The 17,356-nt window shown below is 37.1% G+C and overlaps 2 protein-coding genes across 2 annotated transcripts; both read left to right on the top strand.

The window, feature by feature from the left end:
* The first annotated feature begins 6,332 nt into the window (after positions 1-6,332).
* On the top strand, positions 6,333-8,319 carry LOC147559533 (putative F-box/LRR-repeat protein At4g15060). The gene has a single exon (XM_086657829.1). The coding sequence runs from the start codon at positions 6,344-6,346 to the stop codon at positions 8,126-8,128; it is 1,785 nt and encodes a 594-aa protein (XP_086513955.1). The 5' UTR covers positions 6,333-6,343; the 3' UTR covers positions 8,129-8,319.
* Positions 8,320-14,937: 6,618 nt separating this feature from the next.
* On the top strand, positions 14,938-16,962 carry LOC147559532 (putative F-box protein At3g58860). The gene has a single exon (XM_086657828.1). The coding sequence runs from the start codon at positions 15,061-15,063 to the stop codon at positions 16,834-16,836; it is 1,776 nt and encodes a 591-aa protein (XP_086513954.1). The 5' UTR covers positions 14,938-15,060; the 3' UTR covers positions 16,837-16,962.
* The last annotated feature ends 394 nt before the right edge of the window (positions 16,963-17,356 follow it).

The raw sequence follows: 17,356 nt of genomic DNA, 5'->3' as shown, positions 1-17,356 counted from the left end.
TAAACTTCCATGTTTAAATTTTAAGTTTTTATCGAATAAAGTACCGTGCGATGTTTGTCCACTTTCTAAACAAACTAGGCTACCCTTTCCACTTAGTACTTCTTCTTCTACTCATATATTTGAGTTAGTTCATGCCGATATATGGGGTCCTTTTCCGGTTCCCTCCACCTCCGGGTGTCGTTATTTTTTGACCCTTGTTGACGATTTTTCTCGTTGCACTTGGATATTTCTCATGAGTTCCAAATCGGACTCAAATACGTTAATTATAAATTTTTCTAATTACGTTAACACGCAATTCAATTGCAATATTAAGACAATTCGTTCGGATAACGGTTCCGAATTTATGAACAATTCTTTACAACATTGGTTTCTTGAAAAAGGAATTTCCCACCAACGTAGTTGTACCTATACACCTCAACAAAACGGAGTTGTTGAGCGCAAACACCGTCACATTCTTGAAGTGGCACGTTCTTTACGCCTTCAAGCTCATCTCCCGCTTTACTTTTGGGGAGAGTGCGTCCTAACCGCCGTCTATCTCATTAACAAGTTACCTACACCTATCCTTGATGGAAAATCACCTCATGAAGTCCTCATGGGTTCTCCTCCAAATCTTACACACTTACGTGTATTCGGTTGTCTTTGTTACGCCCGAATCCCTTTGGTCAACACCAAGATGGACGCTCGTTCCTCCGCCGGCATCTTCCTTGGTTATCCTAATGGACAAAAGGGTTATCGAATTTATGATATCTCCACACGACGTATATATACTTCCCGTGATGTGACTTTTTTTGAAAATCGTTTTCCGATGTCAACCGAACCGACGGATAAACCGTCTAGCTCGCGCCCGACACCTTTCATCTCCATCGACGACGACGACACATTCGAGTTTCCGGCAACCGATAAACCTCGATCAATATCACCGCCGGACAGCAGCAGATTCAACGATGAACCTGCTGTTGCTGTTCCGGCGAGTCTGAATTCGGGACAGGGGGTGCCTTCAGACACCCCCGATGACCCGCCTACAGGCCCTGTTCACACAGGACCATCTTCCCCATCAGGAGTGCCTTCAGCAGACCGTGATGGGGATCCAGTCTCTGGAGTGCCTCCAGAACAGTATACTCCACCGACGAGCAATGAATCCTCATTGCCGTATCCTTCTTCCGACACAGCTGTTGCCGATTCCGGCCGACCAGTCCGGTCCCGCCGACCACCTAGTCACCTTGATGATTACGTGTGTTCCAATACAAGCAATATTAAATATCCTCTTGAAAACTACTTTTCCATCAATTCGTTTTCAAATTCTCATCAACAATTTCTCTCTTCGGTTTTATCAACTACCGAACCAACCTCTTTCACTCAAGCAATGAAGTCCCCTCATTGGAAAGAGGCAATGGCCAAGGAAATCTCAGCCTTGGAAGAAAATAAAACCTGGACAATCACTGTTTTACCACCCGGTAAAAAGCCCATCGGTTGTAAATGGGTGTATAAAATTAAGTTCAAATCCGATGGTTCTATAGAACGATATAAAGCCCGCTTAGTAGCCAAAGGATACACCCAAATCGAGGGGTTGGATTATCATGACACTTTTGCTCCGGTTGCTAAATTAGTAACCGTTCGTGTCCTTCTTTCAATTGCCGCCATTAAAGGTTGGAATCTCCATCAATTGGATGTCAATAACGCCTTTCTTCAAGGCGACCTCGATGAAGAGGTTTACATGAAATTACCCCCCGGTTTTTCATCTCAGGGGGAGTCTAAGGTATGTCGTCTCCATAAATCCCTTTATGGTCTCAAACAAGCATCCCGGCAATGGTTTTCCAAGTTTTCCTCCGTTCTCATCGAACGAGGCTTTTCTCAGTCTAAAAGTGACTATTCTCTTTTCACTTTTCGATCTCACTCCACTCAAATTTATGTCCTTGTCTATGTTGACGACATAATTATTACAGGAAATAATGATCATGCTATTTCCCAGTTAAAAATATTCTTAAATAAAGCTTTTTCACTAAAAGATATGGGCCGTCTACAGTACTTCCTTGGTATCGAAGTATCTCGCTCATCACAAGGCATTTTTCTATGTCAAAGAAAATATGCGCTTGATATTTTGAAAGATTCTGGACTCACCGCTGCACGTCCTTCTGAGTTTCCAATGGAACAAAAACTCCGCCTCAGTCCCACTGACGGTACACCTTTACCAGATCCGTCAGTTTACCGCCGTCTCATAGGCAGATTACTTTACTTAACGGTTACACGGCCGGATATCACCTTTGCCGTAAACAACCTCAGTCAATTCATGCAAACACCTAGCCAAGTACACTTAGACGCAGCTCATCGCGTTCTACGATACTTGAAGGGTACTCTTGATAAAGGAGTCTTCTTATCCGCAGACAGCTCTCTCCATATTACAGGATACTGTGATTCGGATTGGGCTGGCTGTCCTTCAACCCGTAGATCTACTACTGGGTATTTCACAATGTTGGGATCCAGCCCCCTCTCCTGGAAATCAAAGAAGCAACCCACAGTTGCAAAATCTTCGGCAGAAGCAGAATATCGAGCTTTAGCCATCCTCACATGCGAATTACAATGGCTCAAGTATTTACTACTTGATTTTGGAATCAATCACTCTGACCCGATGACAGTTTACTGTGACAATCGGGCCGCTCTCCACATTGCTGATAACCCCGTCTTCCACGAACGTACAAAACACATTGAGATAGATTGCCACATCGTTCGTGAAAAGATTAAAGACAACGTCATTGCCACACGCTTCACCAGTACAGAAAATCAGTTAGCGGATATCTTCACAAAGCCACTTGGGGCAGAACCGTTCAAGAACATTATTGGCAAGTTAGGCGTTACTTCCATTCCCGCTCTAACTTGAGGGGGAGTGTTAGAGAGTCTACTCCACTCGGCTAAACCGAGTGGATTAGTCCATTGATTAGGAAAAGGTTTCCTACTATAATTAGGAATCCTAGTCCTAGTTTAATTAGGAATGTTGTAGTAATTAGTTTTTCTATTTCTATTTTCTATTTCTAAAACTTCTTCAATGTAAACCTATATAAAGAGATCAAACCATAATGTAATAATCATGTTATTGTGAATAAACAAAGGTTTTACCTAATCTCTCTCACGATCAACATCTTCTTCTTCTCGACATCATCGAAGCTCTCTCACTCCATCTCTCGGTCTCACCCGAAGCTGCTACACAGTCCTCTCGGATTCAACCGAGTTTACTCTTTCTCTCGCTCTCGGTTTCACCCGAGAGCCATTATCATAGCTCTCGGGTTCAGCCGAGAGTTACTTCTCCTCCTCTCGGTTCACACCGAGAGCATCTCCTTCCCACTTCTCGGCTTCAACCGAGATATTGCTACATCACCCTCGGCTTCATCCGAGTCGATCATCAAGAGGTTAGTACCTCTTCACATTGGGGAACTTTATAATTATACACACCACCCAATTCTTTTTTAACCAATTGGGCATACTTGTTATTTACATATAACACACACCACTCATTAGTTTTGAGTAGGGTTAATGAACATTGACCCAAACACTCCACAAGCACCTAGTTTTGTAAGTGTTTTCTTATATATTTTTCTTCTCAAAACTTAGGAAAATGATCCTCATCCCGGCACGAAACCCGGCCGAAACTCGGCGGGTTGACGTGCCGACCGGGTTTCGTGCCGTGATGTGTATCGCGGTTGCAAAACTTAAAAGAAGCAATAAAAGTTCTTTCTTTCCGAGTTTAAGGGAAGGAAAAAATCTCTGGTGAGATATATAGACCGTTTGCTTGTAGTTGTTTTGGAAAGTAACTCAACCGTTTGCTTGTAGTTGTTTTGGAAAGTATCTCTCTCCCCCTGTATTTTTCTCTCTTGTCTCTCTTTTTCTCTTTCTCATACCTAGTCAAAGAAAACCCGCTGTGGTCAATTAGAATTTTCGTTTGCCGGAACCGGAAATAGAAACCTCTTGTAACCCTTTGCCTAACATGAAAGGTTTCTGATCTTGAAATCCTTAGTGATGGACGAAGGGTTTTTTGAGACTAAAAACCTTTGTTCAACATGAAGGATTTAATGGGGGGACCTTAGCGAAGGAAAACAACACTTTGTCCCGTAGGTGTAACCATTGTTGATGTCAAACTTTGTCACTTTGGTATGAGTAAGAATAGTCAATCCACATTGTTGGATCCATTGTGATTGATGAACCATCTTCGTTGAATGCCGCTCCTTTGAACTTGGAGAAAAAACCTGTAAGGAATTCAGAAACTTCTCCGACGCTCAAGATAACCAGATTTCCCTTGCAGATTAAAGATTGAGTATTGAGTGAGTCGTCGAGTTTGTACTTTGTTCAAGGTGATTTGATGCCCTTTAATAGGCTTCTTTTGTTGACTGTTGATAAATAGTGATAATGAGGCTGTGAGATCACTGTCTGGGATTGAGACTACTATTTCGTAGTTAGAAGATTTAGGATTTCCTTCTGAAGTTATCTAACATCTTTGATATCTAGAAGTTCATATGTTTTAAGATCTTTGGTAGATACTTTTTTTCGAGTTAATAGATCTTCTAAGAGATGTTTCCTCCTTTTGAGACGCTTGAAGTCCATGCAAGTTAGTTAAATACTCGAGATCTTCATCGACTGAGATCTTTGATAAGATTCAGCGGTAAGCGTGAGGACTGAGGCACGCTTCTACCTTCCCATGTTTCTGGTTTAAGGTATCGACCTTGCTTACATGGACTTCCCTAACCTTTTCGCAAATCGTAGAACGGATCTGGTTCTATTTGAGTAAGGGCAGGACTTAATGCGCCTAGGATAATCATGCCGATCCCCCAATTTTAAACTTGAGTGTCAGAACTCCTTCAGAATTGACATCCCTATTGACTTGACGCGAGTTGAACCACTAAGCTTTTGGTGTTCTTTTGACTCATTGACTTCATTCAACTGATGACCATTTTCTGGGTCACCAGGAATGACAGAATGGCCAAGTTAATGTGGATAAGATTGTTCATTAATACATTTACTAGTGGGGCCTAATATACCGTTGGTGTTACTTTTCGCACCGAGACCTTATTAGTTAGAAGGTCTTAGTTTTCCGACACAAGTTATTCCTTTCCTATCTCTATCTAATCACAGTTGCCACACGTTAAGTAAGCCAACACAGATGATGTGCCTTATCATGCCATATTATATGAACAATGGTGATAGAATGCCACGCCACTTTCCGGGCGGGATACCAAGCTGACTGAGATTTAGACGAAAAGTACTTAACTTTCTCTCTCAAAATCTTAGCCGACCAAATACAACGCGTGAAATATTGGCTGGTAATTCTCACATTTATTTGGCATATAGTTCACATCAAATTTCGATACAAAAGTGGGGTTGTGATATATAATAATGAAGAAATTTCTAGGGTATAACCCGTGCCCGAGGGCATGGACAGTTATATCAATTAACATTCAACGAAATTATTGAAGAAATCAAACGAACATCAAGTTGTCATAAACACATATTACCAAGAAATGTAATAATGAAAAAATCAAACCAAACGATATGAGTACTAAACCCTAGAACTTGTTAGTTTTCAATTTGATAGGTTATTTTGGAGACAAATATTATGAAAAAAAGAAACAAAAAGGAAATAGGTTATTTTATTTCTAAAACTGTGTTGTGCAAGAAATAGTTATTTTATATAGGTTATTTTATTTCTAAACCGGAGAATTTTTTTTTCTTTATATAAATTATTTTTCTTAGATAGGTTATTTTATTTCTACGAAAGACTATATTGTCATATAAGGGAAGGGCTTCTAGATAATATACATAATTAAATAAGGATGTTTGTCCCAATCAGCATTTTTCCTTCTGTTTTATTATATAGATAGATAGATAGATATCAGTCTATTTTGGGTTGGGATTACTAAAATTGGAGTCCACAAATTTTTTTTTTAGAGGATATTACTTAAGGCCAGCGCTTTGAGGAAAGCTCAATAGTTTCCGGGGTGTGAAATTTTAAAGGGAATATGCAAAATTTTGAAAAGTTTCCGGAAAAACATATTTTATGGAGAATATGGTTCAAAATAAAAAACTCTCCGGCAGGAGACCTAATCGGAGAAGAGAAAGAGAGAATGGTAGGGAGAGAGAAGATGAGGTGGAATGAGAGAGAGGCGAGGTGGGGTTTTTTTATTTTTTCCTCTAACAACTTACAAAATAAAATTGTCAAACAAAATTGACCAAGTCTTGACACCCCGGAAACTATTTTGCTTTCCCCAAAATGCTGGCCTTACTTAATCAACAAGTTAGGGTTTGCTGCTTCTTATTTAAATGGTAAGACCTGATGCTAGTAAACCCTAGAATCAATAAGATGTGGTGGTGGTGGGACAATAACGATGGAGAAGACAGGATAAGTGTGTTACCACTAGACATTATTCATCGCATTCTCTCTTTTGTTAAGATTAAAGAAGCCATCCAAACCTGCGTCTTGTCTAGAAGTTGGAGGTACGTTTGGAAATCACTTCCATACCTAACTTTCAATTACTCAGATGAAGATCAGTTTATTGCTTTTGTCGATGAAGTATTATATCTTCGTGAAGTTTCTTGTCCAATTAAGACTTTCCGTTTGAAATTTCTAAAAGGTCAAAGTCCTTTTACCCGTAAGTGGATTGAAACTGCCCTAGAAACAAACAATGATCTCCAAGAACTATTTATTGATGGCGACGCTGACATAAAATATCACTTACCTCTTGAAAAACTATTCACTTCGAAATCGTTGAGGATATTAGAGGTCATATATGATTCTAATTTTCCAAAGCTGCTTGATATACCGAATTCAATAAGTTTACCTAGATTAGAGAAACTTGTTCTTCTAGGGGTTCGGCTGGAATATTATGATCTTAAGAATATCTTGTTGAACTGTCATGTTCTTGAATCATTGTCTATCAAAAGATGTGTATTAAGTCGAAACCACCTTGAGATATCTACTCTCAATCTAAAGCATTTAGTAATGTCTTTTTGTAAATATGTTGACGTTCTAAACGAACATAAATGTACGATAAAGATTATTGCCCCAAACCTCTTGTCATTCAGGTGGAGGTCTCCTCAATTGGGTAGTACTTATTGTTATAGAGAAACTAAATTGTCACTTGAAATTCAGATCACTTGCGAATCGTTGAAGATATTTAAGTTGAAATCTTCTGATAGTGTATTTCGTATACCTGATGATGACTCAATGTTTTTACCTAAGCTCAAGAAACTAGTTATTCATCATGTTAAGTTAGAAGGTGGTGGTGGGTTTAGTGCCCTTAAAAGTATCTTCTCAAGGTGTCCTCTTCTTGAATCAATCAATCTAAGATACTGTGAGTTTGATGACAACGTACTCGATATATGTTCTCTTCAACTTAAGCATTTGGTAATTTTTTGTATAGGTAAACCTGAATCAATCAAGTTATATGCTCCAAATCTTATATCAATTAGTTGTGGATATTTCAAGTGGAAATGCTTTGATATTGAAGGGACCTTTAGCAACTTAGTTAGGGCTGACATTGACGTGGCTGCTGTCGAAGAATTTGAGTTTGAGTGGGGGTATAAAAAACCCGATATTGATGATGAGATGAGAAAATTATATTTACCACAGATTGTTAAATTACTTGGAGCGTTTCATAGTGTGAAAGATTTAAAATTATCACTTGTATTCGTTACTTTACTCTCGGAAGCTCCGGAATTATTAGAAAACCTACTTGAGTTTCGTAACCTTACACATTTAAACCTCTCGATATGGCTTTTAAGAGACTCAATCAATGTAATAGCAAAATTACTAGAGTTATCTCCAAATGTAGAGTCCTTTACTATGACAACATTTTCAAAGTATGGTGATAATGGATTACAACCAATGGAAAACGCCCTGCAAAGATGCACCTTGTTTCACCTTACAGAGGTTGCGATTTATGGTTCTCGTTTTAAAAGCTCTTGTGAAAAATTCTACGGTTATGATCATCTTATGTTTCTACGACCACTGCTGAAGAAAGCCAACAATCTGCGAAGTGTGCAACTAAAGTTATCTGGCAAAGTAAACTTTGAACGGTTAAAAGAAACTAATCGGTTTCTACAAGATTTCCCGAGAGTCTCTCCAAATGTAACCTTCTTCCTGTAAGCATGAATAAATACATTTTGGACAAATTCAATTGCTTATGATTAGTTCACTGCGTTACTATTTATTACACATTTTTCGAGTTTATGTGATTCTTTTAGTGAAAAATTGGAGTAAGTTTTTTTCAATGGTAACTTGGGATTCCCATGGGGCTTGTTTCGTCTACATACTAGGAGAATTACTTTGATTTCTTATTCATTGTTGCAGTTAGAACTTTATGAGTTCATATCTTTTCCTTCATGTAAGCATGTTATATTATCTAATTGTGGATATTCGCTGGTCATCTAAATACAAAGATAAACAGAAGACAGTGAGGGAAACGAGTGGAGAGAATAAAGAAAGAAACCTACTCGTTTATGTTGGGAAATTTTATACATCCCATATCTTTTACCAATTGGGCATACTTGTTGTTTAGGCACACCACTGGTACCTCTTTTTGTTCTTTGGAAATTGACTACGATGTACGATAGTCATTACCATGGGCCTAAAATGTCTAAATACGTTATTCGTATTTTTAATAATTCAAGTTCAATAATCATGGATTTCATCTCTTCTCTGGGAATCGAATCTGGGACTTCCGAAGTTTTGGAGTTTATGTCAGCTTTCTCAACCGCAATTGACCACCAATTCTTCTTTTAGATGCTGCTAATAACACCCAATTTTTATGATATAAGAGGCCAACCTATTAGTTTAATCGGGCATACTTGTTATTATGCTATAAGAGGCCAACCTATTAGTTTAATCGCGCATACTTGTTATTCAGGCAAATCATCATTCTTCTAATATTTTATCAAGGATTATTATGTCCAGAAATATTATATCAAATCATTTCCGGAAATGGGAATCACAAACCCACTCCTCAGTGGGTTTGCTATTACTTCATTTGGGAGGAATCCCATTCCTCCAATAATAGAATTCGCCATGCATTTCTGCAAGACAAACAGTAGTCAGGATTGTGATTTCCAAGAATCACATTTCATTACCATGCGATTCTCGCGTGCAAACATGACCTAAATTTTTTTCTTACTAGGTGTCCACCGCGTCCTACGGACGCGGTAGATCCCTTTTGGCTAAAGCCGTCTCAATAATTATGAACATTAAGATAAAAACAATTGATAAGAAGAAACTCATAAACATGATCTATATATTGATTGACATGGAAGAAACGTTAAACTATTGGCAAAAACAGTTTCTTCATTTCTAATATTTTGAGGAGAGACTAAATTTAAAACTATGAAATGAAACAGATGAGTAAAGTGGCTATAATTTCCTTTGTTGATGTTTTTTCTTTTCAGATTGCCTGTAAAAAGAAAAATGAAACATATGAGTTATATCTATATGGTATATAACAAATGAAATAAGAATTAATAAACAGATATATTAATTTTTAAAAATCAAACTAAGTTACAATAGAAAAACCTTTCTCTTTACGGTTTAGAAGAAGATATAAAGAGAATTCGAGAGACATGAGAGAATAATGAGAGGAAGTCGAGAGACATTTAAGGAAGTTATGACAAAAATTGGTTGAATTTCAGTGTGAATGAAAACGTGGGAGAGTATCAAGGCAGTTAGAATTTAGTGGTTTTCAAATTGAATTTTAGTGGGATAACCGTGAGAGAGTGAGTAATTAGAGAAAATGAAAACTAACCGTGAGAAAATAAAGGAAGCAATTATATTCAATTTTTTTGTTTTATTATTGACTTTAATACCCTTCCTTTTGAGTCTATTTACATAAAAAGATTTTATATCATCCGTCGGATGTTTTCCCAACCAAATCTCTAAAATATAATGGACGGTCAGACTTATCCCATAGATAACCGACTGAGCTGTTTTAATATAATAGATATCTTTTTCTTATAAAATTAAAAAATAATCAATAAAAGTTCTTACCTATATTTTATGGGCACATTTCCTGACTCATTATTTGATGTTTGATGTCGTCATGTGTAAGCGGTAACAAGTAGGGGTAAGAAGGTCGGGTTCGGGCTTAACAAAGACGGACTCGGGCAGATCGGGCACCGAGATATTGAGCCACTACATACAGTCGGACGAATCAGGTCGGTTAAATGTCCTTATTGTGCTACCCGTAGCCCGCCAGCCCGAGCGGGTTTCGTCGGTCACGAGCCGAACGGGCTCCGGGTTACCCGAGGCAAAAAATCATCAATAATAAAAATAAATCTTTTGGAAAGAAATTATAAATAAATTTTCTGTTTGCAGATTTACACCAAATACATAAAAAGTATTACACAAAAGAAAAAAACAAAAACCCAAAAAAAAAACTTGGATTCTTACAAATCTTCAAGCCTTAACTTTCGTCTGCAAACAGAAAAATTTACATTATCACCATGAGAAAAATTACATATCTTATTCATCAAAATATAGATCTGTTACAGAATATACGTCAAAACAAAAATAAAACAGATCTAATTCATCAGAAGAAATAGTTGAAATTTAAACATTTACATAAAAATAATCAAAAGAGATTCATTAGAGAAAAGAAATTCTTCATTGATAAATATATATCGGGTTCATTAATGTAATTTTCATCTAGATCTAGAGAAAGCGAAGGTAGTATCCGTACCGTTTTTCTCCGCCTCTTCAAAACTCCATTTGATCTTCATCTAGACATTGAATTACTGAAAGCAAGGATTCTTCAGAAAGCATGAGTCGATATTATAATAAAACCCTAAAAGGTTAAACTCTTAAGGTTAAACTATAAAAAACCCTAAAAGGTTACTAAAGATTTAGTCTCTCTCTCTGTAAAAGAATCACCCTCTCTCTCAATCAGTAAACACTAGTTCAGGAGATTTAGTCTCTCTCTCTCTCTCTCTCTCTCTCTCTCTCTCTCTCTCTCTCTCTCTCTCTCTCTCTCTCTCTCTCTCTCTCTCTCTCTCTCTCTCTCTCTCTCTCTCTCTCTCTCTCTCTCTCTCTCTCTCTCTCTCTCTCTCTGTGTATTGAAGAATCATTATCTTTCTTTGTAGAAGAATCGTTCTCTCTCAATCTATCTCAAACTCATAACAAACCCTAGAACGTAAAGATAGTTATGCAAAAACCAGTTCATGTAGACTAAACCTAAAGGACCACAATCGTTGGATTATTGAATCCTAAGGCTGACATTGACATTGGTGTTATTAAAGGATATGACTATGAGTTCAGGTATCGAACACTAGATATTGATAATGAGATGAGCAAATTATATTTACCACAAATTGCTAAATTGCTTACAGCGTTTCATAACGTGAAAGCTCTAACATTATCACGTTTAGACCTCTCGATATGGCTTTTAAGAGACTCCATTAATGTAATAGCATATTTACTCGAAATATCTCCTTATATGGAGTCCTTTATTATGAAAGCATATTCAAGAGAGTGTTATAAAGGATTACAACCAATGGAAGACTCGCTCCAAAGATGCATCTTGTTTCACCTCAAAGAGGTTCAAATTTCTAGTCCTTATTTTACTAGCTATCTTCATCTTATGTTTGTAAGACCACTGTTGAAGAAGGCCAACAATTTGCGAAATGTGACATTGAATTTATTATTCGAGGAAAGAAACTTCATGCAAATAGCAGAAATTGATAGGTTTGTACAAGATTTCTCGAGAGTCTCTCCGTATTATGTAACATTCTTGTTGATTTAAGCAAGGAGTAAGCAAATTTTGGACAACTTCAATTGCGTGTGATTAATTCATTAAGTTATTATTTAGGGTTAATTCCCATTTGGCCCCCTACTTTGTGACCAACATCTTTTATGGTCTTATATTTTTTTAAAATTCAAATTTGACCTCCTATTTTCATATAAATGCCATAACTACCCATTCCATTAATATATTTTTGAAATAAATTTAATTAGTAAATAGTTCTCTCCACCTCACATCCCTCTCCACCAAACATGTCTCTCCACATCATCTCTCTCTCCACCTCACCTCTTTCTTCTCCGACGAAAGTCGCCGGCCGAAAATTTTTCCGACTGGCGACCTTCAGCATATTTTTTTTAACTCTCCTCTTTCTCTTTCCTACAAAAAAAAATTCCTCCCTTCTCTCTCTAAATATTCCGGCAAAGGGGGTTCCCCTTCGCCGGAAAAACCAAACCTTGAAGGTCTGGTATCTGGTCTGGTTTCACTTCGAAACTAGACCTTCAAGGTATGGTTTTTCCGGCGAAGGGGGTTCCCCTTCGCCGAAATATTTAGAGAAAGAAGGGAGAAGCTTTTTTATTATTATTTTTTATTATTTTTTTTAGAGAGAGAGAAAGGGGAGAGTTTAAAAAATATATATATTTTTTTTTATGTTGAAGGTCGCCGTCCGAAAAATTTTCCGGCCGGCGACCTTCGTCGGAGAAGAAAGAGGTGAGGTGGAGAGACATGTGTGGTGGAGAGGGATGTGAGGTGAAAGTGAGGTGGAGAGAGATATTTACTAATTAAATTTATTTTAAAAATATATTAATGAAAGGGGTAGTTATGGCATTTACATGAAAATAGGAGGCCAAATTTGAATTTATAGAAAATAGGGGGTCATAAAAGAAGCGGGTCACAAAGTAGGGGCCAAATAGAAATTAACTATTATTTATGATAAATTTTTTGAGTTTATGTGATTCTTTCAGTAAAATTTACTTTTTAATGATAACGTGGGTTTCCTATAGAGCTGGTTTCCTCTCTCCAATATGTAACATTCTTTTTGTAAACTTTACGGGTTTATATCTTTCTCTTCATGTAACCATGCTATATTCTCTAAAGCTGAATATTTGTTAGTCATCCAATTGCAAGATAAACAAAAAATAACAGTGAGGGAAACTGAGTGGAGAGCATAAAGAAAGAAACCGACTCTTTATGTTGGGGAATTTTATACACACGCATTTTGGTATTTATACACACCACACAATTCTTATTTAACCAATTGGGCATACTTGTTATTTACACACACCACTCATTAGTTTTTAGTAGGGTTAATGAACATCTACCCAAACACTCCATAACTACCTACTTTTGTAAGTGTTTTCTTATATATTTTTCTTCCCAAAACTTAAAAAGAAGCAATAAAAGTTCTTTCTTTTCGAGTTTAAGGGAAGGAAAATTTTCTAGTGAGATATATAGACCCTCTGCTTGTAGTTGTTTTGGGTGGAAAAGTGGAGTAACTCAACTGCTAATAGAGCCTTCCACTTATAGCACAAAAGCCAAGTGCTTTGAGCAGTGCCCTCTTTTTTTTTGACCTTAAATAGCTAGGCTCTATATATCTCTCTCCCCCTGTATTTTTCTCTCTTGTCTCTCTATTTCTCTTTCTCATACCTACTCAACGAAAACCCTCTGTCATCAATTAGAGTTTTCGTTTGCCGCAACCAGAAAGAGAAACCTCTTGTAACCCTTTGCCTAACATGAAAGGTTTGTGATCTAGAAATCCTTAGTGATGGACGAAGGGTTTTTGAGACTAAAAACCTTTGTTCAACACGAAGGATTTAAGGTGGGCAAAGGAAAACACTTTGTCTAGTAGGTGTAACCATTGTTGATGTCAAAATTTGTCACTTTGGTACGAGTAAGAAAAGTGAACCGCATCGTTGGATCCCATTTGAAAGTCGCTCCTTTGAACTTGGGAAAAAAACCTGTAAGGAGCTCGAAAACTTCCTCGACGCTCAAGATAACCAGATTGCCCTTGCAGATAAAAGATTGAGTATTGAGTGTGCCATCGAGTTTGTACTTTGTTCAAGGTGATTTGATGCCCTTTGATAGGCTTCTCTGGCCGAATGTTGATAAACAGTGATAATGAGGCGGTTGAGATCCACTGTCTGGAATTGAGACTATTATTTCGTAGTTAGAAGATTTAGGATTTCCTTCTGAAGTTATCTCGCATCTTTGATATCTAGAAGTTCATGTGTTTTAAGATCTTTGGTAGATACCTTTTTTCTAGTTAATAGATCTTCTAAGAGATGTTTTCTCCTTTTGAGACGCTTAAAGTCCAAGTTAGTTAAATACTCGAGATCTTCATCGACTGAGATCTTTGATTAGATTTGATTATAACGGTAAGCGTGAGGGTTGAGGCACGTTTCTACCTTCCCATGTTTCTAGCTTAAAGTAACGACCTTGCTTACGTGGACTTCCCTAACCTTTTCGCAAATCGCAGAATGGATCTGGTTCTGTTTGAGTAAGGGCAGGGCTTAATGCGTCTAGGACAATCATCCTAGGACAATCATGGTGATCCCCTAATTTTAGGCTTGAGTGGCAGACCTCCTTCAGAATTGACCTCCCTGTTGACTTGATGCGGGTTGAACCGCAAAACTTTTAGTTTTCTTTTGACTGATTGACTTCATTCAACTGATGACCATTTTTTGGGTCATCAGGAATAGTAGAATGACCAAGTTAATGTGGATAAGATGCTTCATTAATACGATTACTAGTGAGGTGGGGCCTAATATACCGTTGGTGTTACTTTTGGCACCGAGATCTTATCCGTTAGGTCTTAGTTTTCCAACACAAGTTATTTCCTTCCTATCTCTCTCTAATCACAGTTGCCACACATTAAGTAAGACAACACAGATGATGTGCCTTATCATGCCATATTATATGAACAATGGTGGTAGAATGCCACGCCACTATCGGGCGGGATACTTAGCTGACTGAGATTTAGACGAAAAGTACTTAACTTTCTCTCTCAAAATCTTAGCAGACCAAATTCATCGCCCCGAATATTGACAGGAAATTCTCACATTTATTTGGCATATAGTTCACATCAAATCTCGATACACAACAGGGGTTATGATATTCCTTAACAAAAAAATAGCGGGGTTATGATATATATATATATATATCAGTCTATTTTGGGTTGGGTTTACTAAAATTGGAGCCCATAATTTTGTTTAGACGATATTACTTTACCAACAAGTTAGGGTTTTGCTGCTTCTTATTTAAATGGTAAACATTAGTGCCAGTAAACCCTAGAATCAATAAGATGTGGTGGTGGTGGGACAATGACGATGGAGAAGACAGGATAAGTGTGTTACCACTACACATTATTCATGACATTCTTTCTTTTGTTAAGATTAAAGAAGCCATCCAAACCTGCGTCTTGTCTAGAAGATGGAGGTACGTTTGGAAATCTCTTCCATACCTAACTTTCAATGACGCAGATGATTATGGTAGGTCTAATAACTTTATTGCTTTTGTCGATGAAGTTTTATATCTTCGTGAAGCTTCTTGTCCAATTAAGACTTTACGTTTGAAATTTGGAAAAGTTCAAAGTCCGTTTACCCGTAAATGGATTGAAACTGCCCTAGAAACAAACAATGATCTCCAAGAACTATTTATTGATGGCGACGGTGACATAAAATATCAGTTACCTCTTGAAAAAATATTCACTTCGGAATCGTTGAGGATATTAGAGGTGGTATATGATTATAATTGTCCAAATCTTGACATACCGAATTCAATAAGTTTACCTAGATTAGAGAAACTTGTTCTTCTAGGGGTTCGGCTGGAATATTATGATCTCAAGAATATCTTGTTGAACTGTCATGTTCTTGAATCATTGTCTATCGAAAGATGTGTATTAAGTCAAAACCACCTTGAGATATCTACTCTCAATCTAAAGCATTTAGTAATGTCTTTTTGTAAATATGTTGACGTTCTAAACGAACATAAATGTACGATAAAGATTATCGCCCCAAACCTCTTGTCATTCAGGTGGAGGTCTCCTCGATTGGATAGTACTTATTGTTATAGAGAAACTAAATTGTCACTTGAAATTCAGATCACTTGCGAATTGTTGAAGATATTTAAGTTGAAATCTTCTGATAGTGTATTTCGTATACCTGATGATGACTCAATGTTTTTACCTAAGCTCAAGAAACTAGTTATTCATCAAGTTAAGTTAGAAGGTGGTGGTGGGTTTACTGCCCTTAAAAGTATCTTCTCAAGGTGTCCTCTTCTTGAATCACTCTATCTAAGATACTGTAAGTTTGATGACAATGTACTCGATATTTGTTCTCTTCAACTTAAGCATTTGGTAATTTATTATATGGGTAAACCTGAATCAATCAAGTTATATGCTCCAAATCTTATATCACTTAGTTGTCGATGGTTCAAGTGGAAATATATTAATATAGAAGGGACCTTTAGCAACTTAGTTAGGGTTGACATTGACGTGGCTGCTGTCGAAGAATTTGGGTTTGAGTTGGGGTACAAAAAACCCGATATTGATGATGAGATAAGAAAATTATATTTACCACAGATTGTTAAATTACTTGGAGCGTTTCATAGTGTGAAAGATTTAACATTATCACTTGTATTCGTTACTTTACTCTCGGAAGCTCCGGAATTATTAGAAAACCTACTTGAGTTTCGTAACCTTACACGTTTAAACCTCTCGATATGGCTATTAAGAGACTCAATCAATGTAATAGCAAAATTACTAGAGATATCTCCAAATGTAGAGTCCTTTACTATGACAACATTTTCAAAGGATGGTGATAATGGATTACAACCAATGGAAAACTCGCTCCAAAGATGCACCTTGTTTCACCTCAAAGAGGTTGCGATTTATAGTTTTCATTTTGATCGCTATTGTGAAAATTTTTACGGTTATGATCATCTTATGTTTCTAAGACCACTGCTGAAGAAAGCCAACAATTTGCGAAATGTGAGACTACAGTTACCTGGCAAAATAGAAACTAATCGGTGTGTAGAAGATTTCCCGAGAGCCTCTCCAGATGTAAAATTCGCCTTGTAAGCATCGAGGAAGCAAATTTTGGACAACTTCAATTGCATGTGATTAGTTCACTGAGTTACAATTTATGACACATTTTTCTGAGTTTATGTGATTCTTTTAATAAAAAGTTAATTTGTTGAACGATAACCTTGGTTTCCCATATGGCTTATTTAGTCTAAATCGATATTTTTTTTCTTTTTGAACCATTGAAACCTTTTTCAAACATGAGTGATTAAATCACAAGTTACATGGATATAATTGTTTAACTGTTTATTTCTCTCGGTTCAGCAGCATGAGAGTTACATAAGTAAATTCTCAGAATTTCGAATGTAAAGTGCCTCATGAAGTGAGAGAAATTGGACTAGACACTGACGAAAATAAGAAAGAAGAAAGATGAAAGGATCCTAAAGATCACGGATGAAAAGACCCTAAAGGTCAACAAAATAACTGATAATACAAAGTAAATAAAAACTAATTGACATCCCCGTCGCTTTTGCTGGAAAACCTTCATTGTCGTCGGAAAACCGTTGCCGGAAAACCA

The sequence above is a fragment of the Eschscholzia californica genome, unplaced genomic scaffold (genome assembly GCF_041429995.1).
Source record: "Eschscholzia californica isolate CP2 unplaced genomic scaffold, dmEscCali1.0.p SCAF_2, whole genome shotgun sequence".
Lineage (NCBI taxonomy): Eukaryota > Viridiplantae > Streptophyta > Magnoliopsida > Ranunculales > Papaveraceae > Eschscholzia > Eschscholzia californica.
Note: the sequence above shows the minus strand (reverse complement) of the source record. Positions and strands in the feature narration are given on the sequence as shown.